The sequence below is a fragment of the Antedon mediterranea genome, chromosome 7 (genome assembly GCF_964355755.1).
Source record: "Antedon mediterranea chromosome 7, ecAntMedi1.1, whole genome shotgun sequence".
NCBI classification, from domain to species: domain Eukaryota; kingdom Metazoa; phylum Echinodermata; class Crinoidea; order Comatulida; family Antedonidae; genus Antedon; species Antedon mediterranea.
Window position 1 is genome coordinate 9,257,257 of NC_092676.1, and position 24,920 is coordinate 9,282,176.

The following is a 24,920-nucleotide window of genomic DNA, read 5'->3' on the forward strand; positions in this document are numbered from 1 at the left end:
AAACAGTGGCACACTTCTTGAATGAAGGTGCATCCAGAGTAAGTAAAATAAATAAATATTATTTAACAATAGGCCTATTAGTACAAGAGTCAACTTATTTGACAAAAGAACGCATTTCAATTAGTCAATTTACATGTTGAAAAATAATCAAAATATTCATTAAGTACCTAAATATAATTACAATTTTCACTTTAATGTGTTTTTATTATTCTGTGCCTGCTAATTTTTTAGATAGACAATATAATGAACAAAGAACAGAATCATCATAGTTAGCTAATTCTCGTTGTGAGCGGACGTGTTCATATCGAGCTCCGCTAGGCTACCCATTGTGTGGATACTAGGCCAGTCAACGTAGGCATACTGTAGTCTACATGATGTGTTCGACCGGGCTACGTGTGCCGCTACTTATTTTGAACTTATTTCTTGGCCTCTATTTTTCAAGTTTTAATATGGGATTTTCATCCAGAAATCAATGGCTAAGGCCAGTCGATGGATACGCTGAGCCGGTAAGCTGCAACATTCCTAGCATCGTTGTATGTAAATGTTGGAATTTGTATCTATGCGGTCAAAGCAGTACGACTACGAGTGTTGTTGCATTCCAACGTAGCAGCAGACCGTCAAGGAAGATCTACAGCGCACCACGTTTGCTCTATTCTAATTCCACTGTTACATTCTGTATTCTTTTAAGTGGCGATGTTGAATCGAATCCAGGTCCAGGTAATACTCAGACATCTTCAGTTAAGGTATACTATCAAAACGTACGTAGCCTGAAGAATAAAATGGACGTATACAACTCAGATCTGAATGCACACCTAATTCAGAGCAATTTGGATATTGTCGCACTTACGGAAACATGGTTAAACTGCAACGTGCTCGATTCTGAACTTTCCGTTTCTAATTACACTTTATTTCGACGCGATAGAGATACTGATAAACGCGGTGGTGGTATCCTGATGCTAGTGAATAACAAATTTACCTGTAACCGAGTGGAACGCCTAGAAAGTGATTCAACGGAGTTCATGTGGATAGAGATTCAACTAAAGCGGCGTAGTAGCCTACTTGTTGGATTATTCTATAGACCACCAAACGCTACACCCGATGTCCTCCGTCGTTTTACTTCGTCTGTGGAAATCGCTATGCTCTACTACAAAAACAGTGAATTCCTCATTCTTGGAGATTTCAACCTGCCCGAAATTAATTGGAGTAGTAACCCTTATTCTGCTCCAGCTCAGTCCATGGGAGAACACTTACTTGATGTATTGCTTTCTAGCTGTGGCCTATTTCAATGCAATACGTACTGTACAAGAATGGATAAAATGCTTGATCTTGTTATTTGTAGTAAAAACATTTCCGACAAAGTCTATACTGCTAACGATATTTTTTTATCTGACCACTCATCTTTGAGAATTGATTTCCGTTTAAATTTTGATGTTAAATGTAGTAATGATAATTTGAATCGTAAAAGTATAATTTACAATTTTAAAGCACTTGATGTCAATAATCTATGTAATACTCTTAACTGTGTTCCATGGAGTGTCTTAATTGATTTTGAAGGTGATTTAAATGAAGCTTTGGATATGTTTTATAATTTGTTAAATGCTGCCGTCAATGACACAGTGCCTAAAATTAGAAAGCGCAGAAAGCTTCCTCCGTGGTTTGACAATGAGTTGAGAAGTGCGCTTCAACTCAAAGAAAAGTATTATAGATATCTGAAAAAAAATAATAATCGGTTAGCCCAAAGTAATTTCAAATTTGCTCGCGCGTCTTTTAAAAAAATGTGCAATAAAAAGTACAAAGATTACTTGGACTCTTTGGCTAAGCAAATTGTCACTAACAGTAAAAGATTCTGGAGCTGGATGAAAACTAAATACAAGTCAAATAATCTTCCTTCTGTCATGAGTCACGATAACATTTCATTCCAGTCTAATTATGATAAAGCTACCACATTTAATTCTTATTTTCATTCTTTTTTCAGTGAGCCTTCTCCGGACGTTCCCCGGGACTATCCAGGTCTTCCTGACTATGCGGTGGATAACTTAAGTTCTCTGTCTGTGAATCAGCATTCTGTGGAAAAGGCACTTAGTAACATTGATATCAATAAAGCTACTGGCATTGATCAGATTAGTAACGTTGTCTTAAAGGGTGCCTCCTCCTCACTCTCTTATCCGCTTTGCAAATTGTTTCAGCTATCTATTAATTCTGGGGTTTTTCCTTCATCTTGGAAACACGCTAATATTGTCCCAATTCACAAGAGTGGTCCCAAAAAACTAATCTGTAACTATCGTCCTATTTCGTTATTGCCTACTATGTCTAAGATTTTTGAGCGCATTGTGCATGATGGTTTGTCATCACATGTTGCTAATGCTTTAAGTCCTAGGCAGCATGGTTTTGTCTCTGGGAGATCATGTCAAACCAACCTCGCACTGCTTCTTGCTACATCATACGATGCAATTAACAGCAAGAAGCAGTGCGATGTGATTTACACTGATTTCTCTAAGGCTTTTGATTCCGTTTCCCATGATTTGCTTATTTTTAAACTTTCAAAATTTGGTTTATCCGGTTCACTGTTAAGTTGGTTTAAAAGCTATTTAACTAATATACAACAGCGTGTTGTCATTGGGGGAGAGACATCTGATTGGCTCCCTGTGTTATCGGGCGTTCCGCAGGGCTCGATCCTGGGCCCGCTTTTGTTTAATTTATTTATCAACGATCTTCCTTTAAAATTTAATCATTCCGAGTCTCTTTTATTTGCTGACGATCTGAAATTGTTTAAAGTGATTACCACTCCACAGGATGCTTTTTCACTTCAGGAGGATCTGGATGGTCTCGTGGAATGGACGGAGAAGTGGGGGATAAAACTTAATGCTAATAAATGCAAATATTTATCTATAACACTTAAAAAAAGGCCTGTGCTCTTCAATTATAATCTGAGTGGACATGATCTTGAGATGGTTTATGTATGGAAAGATTTAGGTATTTTTATTGATAGTAAATTAAATTTTTGTTCACATATTAATCATGTGTTGTCAAAAGCTAATAGAATGATGGGCTTAATATGGAGAAATTGTAGGTTTATGAACGACGGCAGGGCACTTTTATCTTTATACAAATCTATTATACGTCCTCACCTTGAATATTGTTCTGCAATTTTCAATTCAATTTCTCCATGTCAGGCCCGTCGAATCGACACTGTTCAACGGAAGTTTGTTCGATTCCTGTCTTATAACTGTGTTAATTTTGCCTTTTCCATTGATTCTGTCAGCAATCGTCGAACGATATCTGATATGGTTTTTTTATATAATATTTTAAATTCTAAATATGACTGTTCATTAATTTCACTATTTAGTTTAAATGTTCCTGGTCGTACACGAAATAGACATTTATTGCATATTCCTTTTAGCCGTGTCGACTGTACTAAGAGGGGACTTTTTCATAGACTACCTTATACATTTAATAATCTAAATAGCAATCATATCGATATTTTTAATGATAGACTTGGTTATTTTAAGAGGACGATGATGTGTTCACTTCTTGAACAGTCTGCATAACCTGTTTTAATTGAAATTTTTTATGGCATGCCAATCTATGTTTTATATATATATTTATATATTTTATCTGTATTTTATTGTTAACCGTTTTTGATGTTGTATTGTTTTATGTTTCAAACCTGTTAGTGGCGGTATTTATCGCTGTTGGTTTTAATTGAATAAAATAAAATAAAATAAAATAAAATTAAAGGAAATGAACTAGGCCTACAGACCTATTGTTAATTGTAGACTCCTATGAAAAGAAATTTGAAGAACAAAAGGCATAATGGGTGGAAACCATTATACAGAATATAATAGATGATATCAGTAATGTGTAAATGTACTGGTGGTGTAAAGAAAGGGTAAAACAAAAAGAGATATCTTTTGATTTGTTAAATCTAGGCCAGTAGGTAGGTAGGTCTGTTACCATGTTTGTTTAAAACAATCAGGACAGACGATGGACTCGGACAGCCAGGCCCATAAATAAAATAGGGAGAGGCTTAGGCCATTCCTAGACCTAACCGCAAAATAATCAATTAAACTCTTAAAAATCAATCTAACCCCAATAAACTGAACTTAAATAATCTTTTCTATATCAGTAAAATCGTGCGTGAACTATAGTCAAAACCCGCTAAAAACTGGGGCCTGTCGCGTTGGGCCCAATGTTGGTAGCAGGCTACTTATCCATGTGTGTATTATCGTTGACATTTTCGTTGGAGATTTTCAGTGTAGTTTTGAAAAGAAATGATGTTAGTCTTATACTAATACTAAATTAATTAGATTATTTTACGGAAAATATATTTTTATTAAAATTATAATTTTAATCGCAGAAAATAAATTTTGGAGAGTATAATATAAATAAAAAGCCTGATTGATAACAAAATAATTGCATCACCTTTTATTTTAACCTTGTGAAATGCGATTGTGTTTTGAAACTATAGGGTGGGTGTTTTCCAATGTTATTTTTAGTGCGCATATTTTGCTCTCCACCGGAATCTGTGCTTATTTTTGAAATACTTAATAATAGATAAAATACATTTTAATATATAATAATATAAAATATATATTATATAATATAATTTTATTTATATGAATTTTATTGCGTATTTATTTTAAAATATGCAAATATGCCTCAATTATTAGTGACAAAGGACAAGGAAGCCCGGGTCAAAAACATATTCACACGTCGTCCACGATAAACACATTTTAAATTTAAAACAAAACATAGTAATTATTGTAATTTTGAATTGGTATAGGTCACATCTTTAAAATATAAGTTTCCTAATAATTATCTTCTAATGATCATGAATTATTATTAAAATAAAATATACATGTCACATGTCGCCGCCCTGCCAAACTAAACTTTATGAAAGGAGCTTTGCGCTGCGTGTGTAAACTCTCCAGAGTCAGGAGAGTTAGCCTGCTAAACTTTACATTGGGAGAATAGGAAATAGAGCTTTGCGTCCGCAAACTCTCCGGAGTCACGAGAGAGAGTTAGCCTGCTAAACTTTACCGGAAGGCGATTGTTTCGCCTGAACGGTTTTCTATTCAAAGCATACAGGCAAGCATTGCACTGGTAGGTGGGGGGAAGACAACAGATAGAACAGCATTCGTGTTCTAAGATCTTGGAAATTAAATATACTTTTCTAACTTTCAAAATACGTTATATTTGATGGATTTTTACAAATCAAGGATAAATTTGTATGTTTTAAATACTTCTAAACACATTTATCTTGTTTAAAGTGATGAAATATGTTTCTGAAAAAAGTTAGGATATGCTGTAAAAACTTGTAGTAGGCCTACACATGTTATCAGGGATGGGTTCAACAGACTGTGAAAGTTCAGTAATAGTAGGTTCAACAATAGGTTCAATAATAGGTTCAATATTAGGTTCAATAATAGGTTCAATAATAGGAGTATCATTAGGTAAATCAATAATGGGACTTGGAAGAATCTCGGTATCTTCAAAACAAAGTTGAGAAACAGACACAGGCTCAGGGCAAGGTTGGAGGGATCATGGTGCGGAATCTAAACAAGATTGCGGGATGAGTAGAGGTTCAGAACAAGATTGCGGGATGAGTAGAGGTTCAGCACAAGCCACAGGAGAATCAAGGATAGTGACAGAAAGTTTAGGACTGGGTACAGATGATACTGGGGAGTCAACTACAGCTGGCTCTACATCTGTTGCAACTTCACTTGCTTCTTTAACATCACACTCACAAAAACTGGCGTGACTACAGACTCGATGCTCTCGTCAAAGGACGCATTTACAGGACTACTATCAGTGGAAACATTTCCAGCACTAATATGAGATATATAGCAGGAGTAGTTTCATGGACAAATTCTTGGGCATCTACATTCAGCGGAAAATGGGGTGAAATGGAAGAAACTGTAAACGTTTCTACAGGGAGTGTGACTGAGAAGTCTAATGGGACTAGCATAGTAACCTCCTTCTCACTGGATTCACCACTGTCATCATGCTCGTTCTCAGTGACATGAACTTTTGCCTTAGACCGCGTAATAGGGCGGTTTATCTTCTGTTTAGTAGGTTTTGCTGGTGGATCTTCTTTGTTTAAATAGTCGATGGGCAGAAGTATGTTTCGATGTAGTGTTCGTAGGCCTACTCGACCACTATTTGATTCTGGCTTCACACGGAGTCCCACTGGTCAGCGAGTTTGTGTTTACCCTGTAGTCCCAGATTTCGAATCAACACTCGATCACCTGGATGAAGATCATTGACTCGTACTTTCAAATCATGTCGAACTTTGTTCTTGCGTGCTGACTTCGCTGCCTCTTCAGATGCCATTTGATAGGCAAGCGATAGTTGGTCTCTCAGATCGTTGACGTACTTTATTGGGTCAGCGTTACCAAATCCATCTGGGCTAATTCCAAACCGTAAGTCAACAGGAAGTCTCGCCTCTCGTCCGAACATCAGAAAATAAGGTGAGAAACCTGTACTGTCATGCTTCATACAGTTGTAAGCATGAACCAAAGCACTGATATAGCGACTCCAGCTTTCCTTCTTTTCGCCTTCGAGTGTATACCTAACATATTCATTAAAGTTCGATTAAAGCGTTCAGGTTGTGCTAGATTAAACTCACTCACTCTCTTAACTATCTTTTAACTTCCCAGAGACGAGAAGTGTTTACACCTACTTGTTCATTCCTTGCAAGACATGCTTCCTGATGATGTCATCATCATGTCACCCCAATCACGTGTGTCCTCCGCAAGTAAAAACGCACTTGATGAACTAGAAAAGGAAATAACTACAAAACTTAAAATTCTAACCGCTCACAAATTTGATGACAAAGTGGAAGAAGTGAAAGATGATAAAGAAAAAAAAACAAAATCTGTAGAAGAGTGGAGGAAAGAGTTTAGACAAGACAAGAATATTTCTTACAAAAAACGCTGCTTGCTTATTTTTATTGCTAAGGTCAAGTCTGGGGGGTCACTTTATCAAGCCTAGATACTTAGAGTATCCTATTACAAACAAAAACTTCAATGGACTGTTTTGATAATAATTCAATGATTATCTGACAGTGAATTATAGTACCCATGTAATATCATGGGACTCATAAATACCAGAAATGCTTTGGGATTTGTTATTAGACTCTTTTCCCAGCCGTTTTTTGGATTCAATATAAATTATAGTCGAGTTTCCATTTTAACAAAAATGTCAAAGTGTAGTATTATACTGCTGCTTGATTTCATCTAATGAATGAGTTATCTCGTATGACGTAGCGGGCTAGAGCAGCAGCGTGAAAAAACTTAAAGAAGTGGAATCTTAATAAAAGTGATTGTTGCGAAAAGTGTTGTATAGAAAGAGAAAGTGAAAAACATATGTTGTACACCTGTAACAGCATTCAATCAGATTTGAGGAAGTTCCGTAAACTGATCGTTAAATGTATTCCGACTAATGAAACATTACGGTCAGGTTTCCCCGAATGGTAAGACATAATTATAGGAACTCAGAACACGCTTGTTAATGAACTCATCTCTTTATTTACATTTAGTATTTACAAATCTTGCATTATTTATAAAACAAGCAAACGGATTATCACTTGGAATTTATTTAAGATAGAACTATTAAAAAAAATTTAATTAATAAAAGCAATATTATGTTCAAAATGTAAAACTATACAATTTTATAAAAGTATCCAAACAAAACATAATCTTATAATGCAATATACCATTTTATCATATTTATTTATATTATATCGAATCTCTTTTTAATGCTGAATATCAATCTTTATATCGTTTTAGCTCTGTAATATAAATTTTCTCTGTATACATGTTTGTTTTATCTAGACTTCAACACAATTTCAAAATATTTTACATAATCTTCCTCTGTCTGTGTAATATCACTTAAATATTCATTGATAAATAGATAGATAGACAGAAATATATACTGTAACCTTCACCATATTGTTGTTTATCATTGCAATAAAAGTGGGTTGCCCCCACAAAAGAAAAAAAAAATATATATTGCTGAAAAATATAATATGAATTGATAATAAAAAAGGAAAGATGATTTTTTTGAAATTGGGTTATGACATAATAATATGACAAATTTAAGTGTTTAAGAATACATTTTTTGTTTTAATAGTCTTTAGCATTTACAGATGGTAAAAACATGGTTGCTATGCCTCCAGCCCAGGATCATAAGAGGTTGTTGGATGGTGACAAAGGACCAAATACAGGTGGCATGGGGGCATACTGCCCATGCCCACAGGTGCGTGTATAAATAATTGCATTCTGACATAGTCAAAGTGTTATTGAGTGAGTCAAATGGCCGAGCAGTTAAAACAGAGGCGCCATTTACTGTACTTAAAGAACATACAATATCAGCATTGGTTCAGGGCTGACACATTCCTATTTCTGGTAGTGGAACAACTCTTCTTGATAAGTACTATAAACCGTAGGTCCATTTTAAATAACCCAGTTTATCATTTGAGTATGATTTTACCCCAATAAACTGGTTCACAAAATAGCCCATGTGTCAGGAGGAATACTACCTATCTGATAGGACAGTGATTTATGTTCTATTGGTAAACCTTGGCCACATGTTCCGAAATACAAGACTAAATACAGACTAGAGAGATTTAAATCATGAACTGAATTTACATTTTGTATAATACGGCTTATATTAAAATTATTATTGTCCCTAGATCTCATCTGCATATTTAAAACAAATAAATGATAAAGTTTTGAAAAAGGCAGTGGATGGTATGAGGCAAGAACAAAGAAATTATGTAGGTAAGTATAAAATATTGGTCATTGGAATGATGTTTGGGCTACTCCACTTGGGTAAATCGCACAATGTTCAATTTTTGAACACTTTGCATAAATAATTAAAATAGAAAAAGGAAGAACAGGTGGGTTCTTTCATCAAAATATGCTACAAGAAAGAAAAATACCAAGGTGTCAAGTAAATGTAATTCTCCCCCAGATCCTAGAGAATAAACTGCAATACAGTATTTATAATTTTCCAGTAGCTCAAGTATATCCATAATAATCCAAAATTGTCCCATTCAGATAATTTACATTAAATGTTTCCGTCAGTATGCTATTATTGACCTACTGTAACATTTTTTTTTAAAACTAAAGGGTTATTGTATGGAACATAACCTCATAGGCATTAAGTAATTTTCATTTTGTGTCTTGTTAGGTGTACTATATGCTGGAATCATAATGACCAGTGATGGACCAAAAGTTCTAGAGTTTAATTGTCGGTTTGGAGATCCAGAAACACAAGTGCTAATGATGATGTTGAAAAGTGATCTATACCCTATAATGAAGGCATGTGTCAATGGAAATCTAACCCCTGACCTTGTTAGTTTCCATGAAAACCAAAGTGCTGTTGCTGTGGTGATGGCCAGTGGAGGTTATCCAGGGTCATATAAGAAAGGAATGGAAATAAAAGGTATCTAGGGGTTTGTTAAATGTAATGTACAAGCTGTTATACGAATAGACAGATTGGTCAGTAGTTTAGGTCTTTTTATTTTGTAGTTGAATTTCATCATTGATATAAGATATAAAGTAAACTTAGCAACGTATGGCCCAAAACTTTTAGAAATTATAACACTAGAATATTCTCCATCAATTTGAATTGAGAGTACTATATCAGAAGTATGGCTAGGCTCCCGCCACCCACTTTCACAGTGCCCTCTCCAGAAAGAAAAACAATTATATTACCAAAGTGATTTCTGGTACAGGAATATGAAACTTGTGCATGCATTTCAGGGCCAAGATGTCACAGATGCATTGTTATTCTATAGCGTCCAGAGTTAAAAGGCTTTACCTGTCTAACCCTACCCTGGTTCTATTTTATCCCACAAGGCATATAGAATTTTAGAGGCAAAGCAAAGTATATCTCAACAGAATAGTATACAAACCGGACAGTAAAATGATCAGAATGGGGACTTATTTTCTATATTTATTTACATTAAAACCTCTAAGTATTGAACAATAAGTAATCAAATACAAAAGGTTATTACCATTATTTTACAAAGTAATACATTCTCATTTTTTGAATAATTTAAAATAAGTAACAAAATTTGTAAAATGGCTTTAATGCGTGTAAATTGACATCATTAAAATATGCAACCAACTGATTGTGAATCACACCAGCTGTGCCAAGTATTTATTCACTACCACTACCATATTTGATGAAAACATTATTATAAGCTGTCTACACTATCAAACTAGTTTAATAAAATTGTTTGTACCCAAATATGGCAGTGATATGGCATCATCATTTCCATATATTTGGCACATCACAATTTTTTGTCACATAAAGTTTGATAGTTTAGACAGAGCTTTATATTTATAAGTTCCAACTTACATAATTCTGCATCTACTAAATGTTCTTCAATTTTGTTGTAACCTTTCAGGGATTGCAAAAAAACAGAAAAAAGAATTGGAACAGATAGTTTTTCATGCAGGCACTGCAGTCAAGGACAACAAAATAGTTACATCTGGAGGTCGTGTACTAGCAACAGTTGCAAAAGCAGTAGACTTGCCCTCAGCCGCTATGCAGGCTCTCAATGGTGCTGAAACAATAGAATTTGATGGTGCTATATTCAGAAAAGATATTGCAAAGAAGGGCTGTGACTTTTTAAGCAGGTAGGAATGGATCGGGAAATCTTACAAAAATGCTGCTAAGACATTCCTGATTTACACATTGCTGATTTACATTTGCATACTTTGTAAAATTGCTACCATGTCAAAAAAGGAAAATTTTTATCTATTTTCTTAGTGCTTCTATTATTTTTTTTAAATAAATAATAATATTAAATCATTATTTATATTAAATGCATTAAAACAATAAAACTGCCATTAAAGTATGTGTGTTGTGAGTTAATTGAAATTATTTGTTGTCTGAATTTTGTTTAGTAGGATAGTGGTTGTCAGACCTGTGGCACATTATGATGAGAATGGTTTAATAGACACATTCACACTAGACATTTTTAGGTTAATTGAAGTGTGTAGAAAAATGTTTAGTATGGATGGTTGTTACAACTTGTTCTTGATCAGTTTAAGTTCATAAGTGTTTCCTTTCGTATCCTGCTCACATTATCATGTATGGCCCAAGCAAGGACTTTTGATTTTTTGCTGTACTATGTATTTAACACTTAAATGTAAGACAATTCTGAGAAGATTGAGCGTATATACTAGGCAAATTGGCTAGAAACCAACTTCCTATTTTTTTAACAAGACTACATGAATAGTGTCCATTCAAACATTGGAAAAATCTTGTATTTAATTAATGCAAACTTTTAAATTTCTTTGTCCCCAACATTTTTTAGACCAAATATATTTGTAATTATTAGGAATAATTCTGATGGATTTACATACTCTGATTGTGGTGTGAGTATTGCAGCTGGTAACAGCTTAGTTGATGCTATTAAGCCATTGGCACTGGGGACTTCCAGACAAGGTTGTAGTGCTGTTCTTGGAGGCTTTGGTGGAGTGTTTGATACCAAGGCAGCTGGATATAAAGACCCTCTTTTGATCTCTGGCACAGATGGAGTTGGCACCAAGTTAAAGGTACATGTTATTAATATTAGGTTGGACAAGTTGCAGTTTAGTTTTTAAAACACATAAGATTCAGACATTAACAGACATGGTCTACATCTAATCATATTGCAACATACTCCACCCTATATCTAATTTCCCTTAACACACCCAGCCTACATCTAATTTCTCTTTACAAACCCAGCCTACATAACATCTAATTTCTCCATGCACACCTAGCCTACCTTCTAATTTCCTTATTCACAACTGCCCTATAATTTACCCTATCCCCAGCCTAAACTGAATGGCCACTAACGCACTCATTTATACATTACTGGTGGTCTATACCCATAATTTGCTACTTTTGCATTTTTCAGATAGCTCAAAATGTTGGAGAGCATGACAGTGTTGGAGTTGATTTAGTTGCTATGTGTGTAAATGATATCTTAGCACATGGTGCAGAGGCCCTCTTCTTTCTTGACTACTTTGCCTGTGGAAAACTGGATGTTACTGTTGCTAGGGATGTTGTTAGTGGAGTTGCGAAGGGGTGCAAACTTGGTGGTTGCGCACTGTTAGGTTAGTTGCTGTTGTCTTATTTCATATACTTGCTTCAACAATAGAAAGCCTCAAATAATACAACCACCTGACTACCAATATGCAAATGAAATTACTCTTAGGAAAGAGCAATAAAAGTAGGTGGCAGCAACATACCAAACGGATACAGATAAGATGGAATTTTTATACAGTAACACAAAAAAACAAGAAGCAAACAACAATTTAGCATCTTTGGATGTTTCATCCTGCTTAAAATATTCCTAAAACATTAAAAAAAAGTATTCACGCCCTATATATATATTTTTCACTGTATCCTTGTAATAAAAATCAGGAATTGGACAATTAAGCTTTGTCTATCCTAGTTTAACAAAAAAAAAGTGTGGTGTCACTAAATATGGTAGTGATATTATGTCATCATATATGGGCACATTATTTTGTCACAGTTTGATGGTGTAGACAGAACTTTAGAACGTAGAGTACTACTCTTGTGGTAAATGCAATACTTGTATTTAATAGGTGGAGAAACAGCTGAAATGCCTGGTATGTATTCAGATGGTGACTATGATCTAGCAGGGTTTGCAGTCGGAGCAGTAGAACGTGATCAGACACTGCCAAGAATGTCAGACATAAAGACTGGCGATGTCATCATTGGCATATCGTCATCTGGCATCCATAGCAATGGCTTCAGTCTTGTGAGAAAACTAGTGGAGAGAGTGGGACTATCATATAGTGACCCATGTCCGTTTGAGGCTGGAAAAAGTTTAGGCAAGTTCTTGTTAGAGATATTTTACTTTTTGAATCATGTCTTTAGAAATTAACTTTAATAGTAATTCGACAGAAGTTTTGGATCCTTCCAGTAGTGTTATAGTACAATCACTGTATCACAGCTATGTGTGAAAGAGGCTAACACTTTAGCCACAATGAACATTATATATCACCAGTCAGTATTGAATTTTGCATAATAAATAATGCTTTTAAAATTCATATTTTAGGTCAGTGTCTGTTAACGCCAACCAAAGTATACAGTAAAACACTTCTACCATCAATTCGATCAGTAAAGGTGAAAGCATTTGCACACATCACCGGAGGAGGCTTACTTGAAAACATTCCAAGAGTTTTACCAAAACATCTTTGTGCATACCTAAAATCAAAATGGAATATTCCACCTGTGTTTGGCTGGATTGCTACAGCTGGAAACATTAATGCATCAGAGATGGCGAGAACATTCAATTGTGGTATTGGAGGGGTATTTATAGTTAATGAGGCTGATGCAGAAGAAGTTATACAAATGGTAAAGGGAAGTGGAGAAGAATGTTGTACTATAGGAAACATTGTAGCAACTGAAAGTGATGGTAATAATATACAAATATAATATATACATGATTTAAATTAAAGCCCATGGGCCATAACTTTGTCTCAGGATATAGTATAGTCTCCAGATCATATATGTCCTATTCTTAGCCCCCTTTGGCCTTAGTCAGTATGTCTTCTTAAACTGCATATCAATGTCACACCATCCAATTGTCATTTTCATAGATGCAAATGCAGGCCTAACTATATCAACACACTACCATCTACATTCAGTATCTCTATAGACAACATTTGAGATAAACAGTTTTCACTAATTTCTAAGTGTATTTTGATAAATTACATTTTCACTAAAACAAAATAAATTAATTTACATAGACATATTCTTTAACAAAACACTAAAATAAAATTGTTACCAACATTAAATTAATAATTCAAAATGTCTATAGTAAAACTAAATTGATTGAATTATCTAATATTTCTGTGCTATACTCTTATTTCAACAGGTGAACAAGTAAGAATTGATGGTTTGCAAGAGGCCCTCTTAAACAGTGCCCCAAAAAATGGTGTGTCATCTTCACCTTCAAATAAATTAAAAGTTGGTGTGTTAATATCAGGAACTGGTAAGTTAACTAGTAACTAGTGGCTGGCCAACGAACTTAAAAACAAAGGAGAAAAGTTGTACAATAAGCAACACCATTTAAGCGTATTATTGTAATGGAAAGTTATGTTCCAGCCAGTGAGTTTGAGTATCCACCTTGTATACATTATTCTGTATTTATAACACACCTGATTGTATTTTTACAATTTGATTGGTTAATTACCCATCACTTGTCATTTTTCATTAGCCTAACATAACGGAAAAGTGATATCAAATGCTGATGAGCGCTCTAATGCACATTCAGCTATTGAATGTCAACATTTTGAGAATTTTTGCCATGCAACATTGTTCGAAAATCAACTTGTGTGCTAAAAAAACTTCTTCTCCGTGTTTGACCTTTGCCTTTTTTATTGGCCTAGCTTTCCAGCCTAGCATTGGTCAACAATTTACGGTGGATAAATTGAATAAAAGTAGGTGTGTTGTAATAATACAAATAATTAATATTTTGTATTCGTTGATTCAAGAGAATATTTTAATCAATGACAAATTGACTGTTTTATTTTCAAATCATCTCCACCTCGTTAAAAATAGAGTAGTAAATTTGTCAACTCATGAAATATTCTCCATCTCATAAAGATTCATTATTTTTATTATCTTTTTGGTTATCTATTTCCAATTTAAGGAACAAATTTACAGGCTCTGATTAACCACACACAAAACCCATCAAAAACAAGTGAAGCTGAAATTGTACTCGTGATTTCAAATGTTGCTGATGTTTTAGGTTTAGAGAGAGCTAAGAAAGCTGGTATACCAACTAAAGTAAGGTTTTTTTTCCACTCACACAATGTATTATCAAGCCCACCTTAAACAAACCAAAAATGTTGCAAGCCTGGATACATTGTGAACTCTAATGGCATTTAAACCAAATCTTGTGTTTGAGGGTGGTACGGTACTTTGATAAATAATGATTAATCTGGTTTCTGAAAATGTTTTATTATTAGTCATGTAAAAAATGGTAGATTAAAATTCACCTTGGAATGAAATTGAAATTATATATTTACAAATGACAATACATTTACTTACTTACTTATTGAGGGCTTTTAAATTTTAAGAGCAAAGAAAATAAATCTATGACCAGTTTAGATAGGCAAAGATCATTGCCCCTTTTTTGCTACTCGATATTAGTATTGTTTATTTTTGTATTTTTATATGATAGGTTATCAGTCATAAAGGGTACAAAGAAAGAGTTGAATTTGACAAGTTTGTAAGCGATGCTCTAAATGAGGCTGGAGTAGAGTTTGTCTGCCTAGCAGGGTTTATGCGTATCCTAAGTGGAGAGTTTGTAAGAACATGGCATGGTCGTTTGATCAATATTCACCCATCTCTACTGCCCTCATTCAAGGGAATGCACGCCCAGAAATTAGCCTTAGAAGCAGGTGTTAGAATAAGTGGTTGCACGATACACTTTGTTGAGGTAAGTGAATTTAAGTAGATTTTTGGTTTTATTTACTGAGTTTGACTAGATAAAACTACAGTAAACTTAACTACACCATTACTCCATGACTACACTATTCTCTACTGAGTTAATGGTAGTTATAACACACCTGAGTAGATTCTTTTTATTAGATAATTGTGGGTCACATGATATTCAATAAATGCTCCATTGAGCCCATACGTCGTCAATCGTGCAATTTTTGTATATGGCCCTTAAACATTGGTTATAATTATTATGTACCATGTTTATTCTGGGAGTGGAGCTGTAGCTTGGTGATTAACGTACTTGCTTTCCAATCCCAGGGTTCAGGGTTCAATCCTTATGTAGTACTAGGGATGTAACTCTAAATTCTTTCAACTCCACTCTCAAAGCCACAAACGAGACTTATTATAAGCACACATTAAATATTTTATCATCCTAAGTGATGAGCTGTTGGTATGAAAATATGTTTTAAAAGAGCAACCATGCGCGTCACAAGGCTAGGCTATTGACTTTGTGTTCGAAAATTGACCAAATGTAGTGTGCGCCAGCTATAATTCTTCCACTCCATTTCTCAAATTGGAAGTGCTGACTTCTGTTTGAGTTTTATATCTACAAAGAGTAGTTCTCTGGAATGGCTTAACCTCATCTTAACATATGTGTATTCGTAATCGCATAAAATCCGGCCTCCCAATAATTTGCTACTGACAGTTGTTAACAACATCCATTGTACCAACGCTGAGGCTAGACTAGGTAAAGTTACTGGAGAATTTTAATTTTGTGGGTTGACTAAAAGAAGAAATCCATTAAAAAGCGAGATGGTATTGATATGTTAGCCATTTTGGTTTTTGTTTTGTGACATTTTAGTGCTCTGAACTATTTATAATGACTTTATTATTGAAATGTGTTTATTTAGGAAGAGGTAGATGCAGGCGCCATATTGGTTCAACGAACAGTACCAGTAAAGTCAAATGATACAATCACATCCTTACAAGAACGAATCAAAACAGCTGAACATGTTGCATACCCCACAGCACTTGAGCTTGTTGCTAGGAAGATTGCAGTACTTGGTGATAATGGTACAATTCAATGGAATGGGGAACCAGATGACCTTTGACTCTAGGGTGCTAGAATAAATTGATATTTTTCATAATAAAGGAATAATTGTATTAGTGCTATATACTGTATTTATTAACTTTTTCATATATGAATTGCACAATTTTTAACAAATATTCACTTAAAAAATACATATTTGTTTTCTTATTTTGGGTTTTCTAAGTATGAACATATTCTATATATATTTTTTATTAATATAAAATGACCTATGACCTGGATTGCAATTGATAGTTGATGTTTAATTTGGTCAAGTCAAATACAGGGTGTTATATATATATATATATTTATTAAACTATTTACAGTACTAAATACAACATAATCTGTATATATATTAGTATTTGTATGTTCTAGTGAAAACATGAATAATACCTGAAGTTTCTGCGATCTTAGCAATTTAGGTTGTCGCATCTATTTCAACAATCAAATGAAATAAGGCATGTGGCGCAGTGTGTTTTGGACGTTAGACTACTAATCGTGGGTTCGATCAATGCTTGTATCCTTGGCCAAGCATGTTTGTCTCGCTCTACCATCCAGGTATACAAATGGGTACCTGGTAGAGGTCAAAACACAACGGGAAACACAACTTTGCGCTGATTACTAGTTGCATTATACGAGTTTGTTTCCATATGTGTTTGATCCAAAAATGACCAGGGTATTAATATGTACAGCGCTTACAGGTGTCTCAACACTTGGCGCTTTACAATTCACAATCAGTGTATGATGAGACATGTCGATGATGATTACTACAATTATTAACAGATTTTCAACGAAACGAAAAAGGCTTAAATACACAATACCAGATTATGATTAATGTTAATTTTCAAATTCATTATTAAAATGTGTTTATAGTTTTACTATTGTTATTCGCTTAAATTGACAATACAGAGTAAACATTCTTTGCACTCTCAATCCAAAGTCAATCCGTTTCCACGGCACACAAAATTAAAACCTGTCAATTTATCGCAGTTTTTTTCGTTATACACGAATCGTTTTACTTATATACTCAAACTGAAGGCCAGTATTTTTTGTTCGTAAAGTTCATCAAATTTTTCGGTTTGAGTCTTTGTAAAGTAATGTATCCAATCTCCAACTATTCCTGAAAAAAATAAATCATATCAATAATCATAAACCAAGTAAATTCTCTTCATAATACAATAATAACATTCATGTTATCAGCATGCTGATCTATATATATATATATATATATATAATTATTTGTTAACTGTTTTTGTTGGTAGTGGCGGTAATTATCGCCGTTGGTTTTGATTGAATAAAATAAAATTTTAACGAAAGAGCGGGTAAAATATGAATCTGGAAATTTTTTAATCGTTTTCTACATTTCCTTAGGTACTTATACGAAGATCTCTTTAAAAAGGCAAATAGTCAAAATGGAATAATAATACACCTTTTTTGAACTGCTGCTATAGTGTGACGCTTCTGGGAAGCTCTGTCTACACTATCAAACTTTATGCGACAATACAATTTGATGTACGTGCCCATATATGATGGACAATATCATATCACTACCATTACTTGGGCATACCACTACCGTATTTGGGAACATCACCAAACTAGTTTGATAGTGTAGACAAAGCTTTAAAAAATACTGTATACACAATTTTAACTTTAACATTTGTATGTTTATATATATATATGGCACAGATCCCTGGTTTAATAAAGGTGACTTTATTTAAATTTTAATTACACGGCCTGCTAACAAGTAGACTACAACGTACGGTTGAACTAGTGCCATCAAAACCGTGTATAGTTTGTAATATAAAGTAATTGTAATTTAATATAAATTAATATATCTTCATAAATATTTAGCTGCTGTTACCATGCAACTACTAACCTTTCCTCATAAATGGATACGATTCAATGTTCATCAAAGGATGTTCTGAAAAGTTCACTTTACGATTTGATTTCATTGAGTCAAATGAACATTGGAGAACGATGTCAGCAAGTTTTCCATCTGGAACTGGCCAACCCAGAAACTTGGATACTTTCAAAATAACACTAGAAAGATCCTTTAAAAACATGTACGGTAGTAATTATTAATTGTGATTATAACAGTAAGATACAATTTTAGTCCCTTTTGGAACAAATCATCCCTCACACCTGAGATATTTAACAAAAAAGTAACAATTTGATTTAATTACTGTACCTAAACTTGAGTGGTGTTATGTAAATCTTAGCGCACACATTGTAAATGTTATTATAAAGTGATACAAACCTGATGCATTTCTTCATACTTGACAAACAAAACATTTTTCTGTTTACGTTGACTCCACCAGTAAGTATTCATTTCAAACCAGAATTTTGCCAAGTATAGTATTCACTTTGTATGTATGTATGTATGTATGTATGTTTGTTTGTTTGTTTGTTAGCACGATAGCGCCTACAGTTTTCAAGTTATCGTTCTTCATTTTTGGGTGTAGATAGGTACAGTATATACTTTCAGACCATGCACAAATAACAAAAATGATATTATTGTCAGACCGGCTAGTGTTAAAAGATAGGAGACAATTTTCAAAAGCCGGTGAGCAGTTTTAAAGTAACAAGTAAACTGAAATTGCATTTTCTCGAGAACTACTTGTACAAAAATCCTTATTTTTAGACAAGAAGCAAGGGTTATAATTTTTGATTTGTAATTTTAAAACATAACTTGATTTAATGTACCAGTTTTTTAATACGAGTAGTTTAAAAAAAAGCTCTTTCTTTTAAAATCCACCCGTTTGTTTTTCGCGTTGCTGTTCCATTGTTAGTCAAATGAGACTATTGTTAGTTGACCATGTCTATTGAAAATCAACAAAATTGGTTTATTAATAACTTCACAAATAATAAAAATGATATTATTGTCAGTCCGGCTAGTGTTAAAAGATAGGAGACAATTTTTAAAAGCCGGCGAGCAGTCTTAAAGTAACAAGTGTACTGAAATTACATTTTCTCGACAACTACTTGTCTAAAAAAACTCATTTTTGGACAAGAGGCAAGAGTTATAAATTGTGATTTGTAATTTTCAAAACATAATTTGATTTAATGTACAGGTTTTTTAATACGAGTAGTTTAAAAAAAAGCTCTTTCTTTTAAAATCCACCCGTTTGTTTTTCGCGTTGCTGTTCCATTGTTAGTCAAATGAGACTATTGTTAGTTGATAATTAGTTTTTTAGTCATTTTATTATTTCATTCTCTGCATAGGTATATACTTACTGTCAGAACATGCCTATTGATTTTAAGGAAAATTGATATATTGGTCATGCCACAAAAGCTTATCTTCCATCGATATATTAAATAGAACACTGTATTCTTTTAACATGAACATATTCTTTGACATGGATCAAAATATTAGTCGACTGGCAGGGGCGCCGCAAATCGCCACAGCTTCAAGACACTCCTCGACCATTATTCTGGTCAATCTTGATTTTAGAAAGGTCATTTTTTTGCAATTCCGGAATTGTTTGTATTAAAAAATTATTTAAACAAAATTATTAACCCCAGCAGGATTTTAACATGTAAAGCTAATACATAAAGCAAAAACAAAATGTATCTTTCAACATGCTCCCAGTCAGTGGATATATTTTGACAAGTACTTCACTCAGTTTCTGAGTGCTTTCATTTCTTTGTTTGTTTGTTACTTGGCAAAAAGAATTTTGCCAAGTATAGTATTCACTTTGTTTGTATGTATGTTTGTATGTTTGTATGTTTGTATGTTTGTTTGTTTGTTTGTTTGTTAGCACGATAGCGCCTACAGTTTTCAAGTTATCGTTCTAAATTTTTGGGTGTAGATAGGTATATACCTTCAGACCATGTCTATTGAAAATCAACAAAATTGGTTTATTAATAACTTCACAAATAATAAAAATGATATTATTGTCAGTCCGGCTAGTGTTAAAAGATAGGAGACAATTTTCAAAAGCCGGCGAGCAGTCTTAAAGTAACAAGTGTACTGAAATTACATTTTCTCGACAACTACTTGTCTAAAAAAACTCATTTTTGGACAAGAGGCAAGAGTTATAAATTGTGATTTGTAATTTTCAAAACATAATTTGATTTAATGTACAGGTTTTTTTGAGACGAGTAGTTTTAAAAAACCTATTTCTTTTCAAATTCACCCGTTTGTTTTTCGCGTTGGTGTTCTATTGTTATTCAAATTAATCTATTGTTAGTTGATAATTAGTTTTTTTAGTACCAGTGTGTGTCTTGGGTAGTAACAAAGTGCGAGGCAGCGAGGCAGGGAAGGCATGCGAGGCAAGTCAGAAATTTATGCGAGGCATCGTTTTACCATCATCAAAAAATGCGAGGCATCATTTTATCATTTCTCAAAATTGCAAGGCAGGAAATCACCGAAATTGAAGTAGCCCAGGCCTAGGTCCGCTAGGCTAGTTTTCTTTTGCACCTGCCTTGTATTTTAACCAACTTTATCCTGAATACCACAGCTTAGAATTAGTAGGCCTACTTTAATGAAGAAAAATCACATAAAAGTAACAATAAATCCATTAAATTGGTGATTTTACAGACGTTGTTTTTCTCGCATTTCGCACACTCAATGTTCAATATTTTGGTTTCTATGGAACGCCAAAAGAGCAAAATTAATTAAAGGGCTAAAAACTCTGTGGAATCCATTTATATTTAACGCATTATTTGGTGAAAATCAAGTACAATTTCAATAGATTTTGTCACTGTCAGTAAGGAAAAATGTTACTGTTGATAATGTACACGGTTTCGTTAACCTTTTAAAGAATAAAATAGAAAAATTCATCATAATATCCTTAGTAGGATGTCCTAGGTCTAGACTAGGTAGTGATGTTGATTTAGGATCGATTATTATTCTTTGAAAACAGAACAGTATCAGCAGTAACATATTACAACATTTTTATTGACAAATTAACAAATATATTGAAATAAAACGTATTTTTCACCAATAAATGCATGAGAAATTGACGCATTCCACTGAGTTTTAGTCCTCTATTATCGTTGCTCTTTTGGCGCTCCATAGAAACAAAAATATTGAACATTGAATAAGTGAAATTAGCGAACAGTGTGCGAGAAACACGCCTGTAAAATCATTAATTTAAAGATTTATTTGTTACTTTTTATGTGATTCTTTCATTAAAGTACTCATGAGGTATACTTCTAAGGTGTGGTATTCACACGATAAAGTTAGTTATCAAATTTGGAGTAAAAATACAAGCAAAGGAAACTAGCGCCAGGTTTATTAGTACGTACATGGACAACAATAAATAAAAATCGTTCGTAATATACCTAGCTTACTAAAACAGGAATAGTGTATCATTATTAAATATTACACCAATTATTATTTTATCAAAATTGATTAAATTATTTTCTACATAGGCCTCTTATCTAGGTTAGGGCTAAGCATATTAGCTAAAGTTTAATTTTAGGCCTAGTATTACAATTGTCGGACGTAAGTCTTTTTTCACACGCGCTCCAGAATTCTGTCGCAATTTTTTTCTTTGCGGCATGTTATTGGATCGGCATATAAGTTACCTTTTATTCACCGCCAGTTATTGAACTTGTCCTGGCAATCGCTGTTCACCTTGTTTGCGAGAGAGGTACACGTGTTGTTCCTAGAGAATGGAATGTCAAAAATGTCTTTGGCACGCCGCTCAGAGAGAAGTCTGTGCGTTGCTGCTGAAACCACGTGCTATAGGAGGGGAATGCACCACAATCCTCTGAGCTGAGGGCTGAATCATTCCGCTACCTGCTAAATAGTAAAGAGGGATTTTCCATCTCTCGGGTCTACCGGATCTAGGCGCAGGGGTGTGACAAAATATTATTTTCACTCTGCTATGTTCGAGAGACATGTGAGTGAACACGCTCGAAATGCCAACAAACATTGCAGTCATTTGATGAGTGTGTCGCTATAACAATTATTGTTTATCGAAAGTTGAAGACTGTCGTTCAGATTTTTGAACCGTAGTTTGGGCACTTTTGTAAAAGTAAAATTTGACACGATATGACTTAAATGAAAAAACAATCGTTACATAAAAATAAACAACATGATGAATGTATACACGAATCTATTTAGATACGCTTGTATCGATTGATTATTAGGCCTATAATATAGCATAATAGCACGTTAAGATATGCCTCGCACCTTTTTAAAATTGTAAACTATATGCCGCGCATGCCTCGCACTTTTGGAAATGATAAAATGATGCCTCGCACAAATATTTGGCATGCCTCGCGTGCCTCGCTGCCTCGCACTTTGTCAACACTCTGTGTCTTTCCTTATTTCATTCTGTACATAGGTATATACTTACAGAACGTGCCAGTCTCAGTACACCTGCACAATCTTATTTGCATAACAATGATTGCATAACAATGCACGGCATACCAAGCCGACTACGATGAAGAACGAACGTAACAAAGAGAGCTATTAATTACAGAGAAAAACGTTGTGTGCGCCTGTTTAATGTTTTATACTTTAAAAAATGCCTCGAACAAAAAAGAAAAGTGCAGATCAACGGAGAAAAGAATCGAGGTCATGTATGGCCAAGACTCGAGATAAGGAAACCACTGAGCACAAACAAGAGAGACTGGCCAAAGTAAAAACGAATGTTACAAGATCCCGAAGTAAGGAAACAACGGAACAAAAAAATGAAAGACTGGCCAAAGTAAAAACGAATGTTACAAGATCCCGAAGTAAGGAAACAACGGAAGAAAAAAAAGAGAGACTGGCCAAAGTAAAAACGAATGTTACAAGATCCCGAAGTAAGGAAACAACGGAAGAAAAAAAAGAGAGACTGGCCAAAGTAAAAAAGAATGTTACAAGATCCCGAAATAAAGAAACAACGGAACAAAGAAATGAGAGACTGGCCAAAGTAAAAGCGAGTGTTACAAGATCCCGAAATAAGGAAACAACGGTACAAAAAAATGAGAGACTGGTCAAACTAAAAACGAATGTTACAAGATCCCGAAATAAGGAAACAACGGAACAAAAAAAAAGAGAGACTGGCCAAAGTAAAAACGAGTGTTACAAGATCCCGAAATAAGGAAACAACGGTACAAAAAAATGAGAGACTGGTCAAACTAAAAACGAATGTTACAAGATCCCGAAATAAGGAAACAACGGAACAAAAAAAAGAGAGACTGGCCAAAGTAAAAACGAGTGTTACAAGATCCCGAAATAAGGAAACAACGATACAAAAAAATGAGAGACTGGTCAAACTAAAAACGAATGTTACAAGATCCCGAAATAAGGAAACAACGGAACAAAAAAAAGAGAGACTGGCCAAAGTAAAAACGAGTGTTACAAGATCCCGAAATAAGGAAACAACGGTACAAAAAAAATGAGAGACTGGTCAAACTAAAAACGAATGTTACAAGATCCCGAAATAAGGAAACAACGGAACAAAAAAAAGAGAGACTGGCCAAAGCAAACCAAAATATAAAAAGAACTCGAAGTGTGGAAACTGCTGTTGAAAAGCGTGCACGACGTGACAAGGTGCGTGAGAATGTAAAAAACCAACGTCAGAAAAGACACTTAAGCATTACAAGTAGTGCAGAAGTAATTGCTAATTTTCATAAACATGTGAAAGATGCTTCTGATTATATTTGTTGTTCGTGTCACAGATTATTATATCGGTGTTCAGTAGTACAATTTAAACCACTGAATTATCAAAAGCTGAAAAGACAGATTTTTAATGCTATTTGTGGTTACAGAAGAACATCAATGGATAACAAAGAATGGATTTGTCACACATGTCATAAATCCATAAAAAATGGGAAAATGCCATGTCAATCCAAAGCCAACAACTTACAACTTGCAGATCAGCCTCCAGAGTTGAAACATTTAAACCCACTTGAACTACGACTTATTTCTCAAAGAATTCCTTTCATGAAACTGGTAGGATTACCACGTGGAAGGCAACATGCAATCCATGGTCCTGCAGTAAATGTCCCAGCAAAAGTGGACACTGTTTGTAAGTTGTTTCCGCGACTGCCTTCACAGAGTCAGTTATTGCCACTGAAGTTTAAACGGAGAAGAAAATACAAGTCATATTACATGTATGATTATGTAAACCCTCAGAAGGTCCTGTCGGCACTTCGGTGGCTGAAACAAAACAATCCACATTACAAGAACATTAATATAAATCAAAACTGGACAGTTGAAGCGAAAACAGATAATAAGGAACTCTGGAAAGCGATGACTTGTGCTGATAATGAAAGTAATTTTTTTCAGGATCAAGTGGACCGTAGTGACATTGGTCGTGTTGCTGATGATGAAAGTAATTATTTTCCCGATCAAATGGATATTAGTGACATTGGTCGTGTTGCTGATACAAGTAATTATTTTCCG

General features: G+C 34.2%; 3 protein-coding genes across 3 annotated transcripts; 2 read left to right on the forward strand and 1 right to left on the reverse strand.

Annotated features, from left to right (window-relative positions):
* The first annotated feature begins 449 nt into the window (after positions 1-449).
* On the forward strand, positions 450-5,761 carry LOC140055391 (uncharacterized). The gene is made up of 3 exons (XM_072100729.1): positions 450-1,696; positions 1,976-2,571; positions 5,520-5,761. Exons 1-3 carry the CDS (start codon positions 450-452, stop codon positions 5,759-5,761), a joined length of 2,085 nt encoding a protein of 694 aa, XP_071956830.1.
* A 2,284-nt stretch (positions 5,762-8,045) lies between these two features.
* LOC140055392 (trifunctional purine biosynthetic protein adenosine-3-like) lies at positions 8,046-16,729 on the forward strand. Its single transcript, XM_072100730.1, has 12 exons — positions 8,046-8,259; positions 8,696-8,783; positions 9,196-9,450; positions 10,421-10,652; positions 11,360-11,576; positions 11,921-12,119; positions 12,615-12,863; positions 13,091-13,450; positions 13,913-14,029; positions 14,690-14,826; positions 15,224-15,481; positions 16,398-16,729. The coding sequence occupies exons 1-12, from the start codon at positions 8,161-8,163 to the stop codon at positions 16,596-16,598; spliced, it is 2,412 nt and encodes an 803-aa protein (XP_071956831.1). The 5' UTR covers positions 8,046-8,160; the 3' UTR covers positions 16,599-16,729.
* Positions 16,730-17,592: 863 nt separating this feature from the next.
* On the reverse strand, positions 17,593-18,902 carry LOC140055393 (sulfotransferase 1C2A-like). The gene is made up of 3 exons (XM_072100731.1): positions 18,831-18,902; positions 18,450-18,624; positions 17,593-17,693 (listed from the first exon to the last, which is right to left on the reverse strand). The coding sequence occupies exons 1-3, from the start codon at positions 18,900-18,902 to the stop codon at positions 17,593-17,595; spliced, it is 348 nt and encodes a 115-aa protein (XP_071956832.1).
* Between the last annotated feature and the right edge of the window lie 6,018 nt (positions 18,903-24,920).

What these genes read in the sequence shown, in the direction of transcription:
- LOC140055391 (XM_072100729.1), top strand. Translation starts at nt 450, where the DNA reads ATGGGATTTTCATCCAGAAATCAATGGCTAAGGCCAGTCGATGGATAC. An exon ending in GCGCTTCAACTCAAAGAAAA is followed by an intron (nt 1,697 to 1,975) that starts GTATTATAGATA and finishes TTCTTTTTTCAG; the next exon opens with TGAGCCTTCTCCGGACGTTC. An exon ending in TTTATCCGGTTCACTGTTAA is followed by an intron (nt 2,572 to 5,519) that starts GTTGGTTTAAAA and finishes AAACAGACACAG; the next exon opens with GCTCAGGGCAAGGTTGGAGG.
- LOC140055392 (XM_072100730.1), top strand. Translation starts at nt 8,161, where the DNA reads ATGGTTGCTATGCCTCCAGCCCAGGATCATAAGAGGTTGTTGGATGGT. An exon ending in CATACTGCCCATGCCCACAG is followed by an intron (nt 8,260 to 8,695) that starts GTGCGTGTATAA and finishes TATTGTCCCTAG; the next exon opens with ATCTCATCTGCATATTTAAA. An exon ending in GAGTTGGCACCAAGTTAAAG is followed by an intron (nt 11,577 to 11,920) that starts GTACATGTTATT and finishes TGCATTTTTCAG; the next exon opens with ATAGCTCAAAATGTTGGAGA.
- LOC140055393 (XM_072100731.1), bottom strand. Translation starts at nt 18,902, where the DNA reads ATGAATACTTACTGGTGGAGTCAACGTAAACAGAAAAATGTTTTGTTT. An exon ending in AGTATGAAGAAATGCATCAG is followed by an intron (nt 18,625 to 18,830) that starts GTTTGTATCACT and finishes ATGTTTTTAAAG; the next exon opens with GATCTTTCTAGTGTTATTTT. An exon ending in GTATCCATTTATGAGGAAAG is followed by an intron (nt 17,694 to 18,449) that starts GTTAGTAGTTGC and finishes TATTTTTTTCAG; the next exon opens with GAATAGTTGGAGATTGGATA.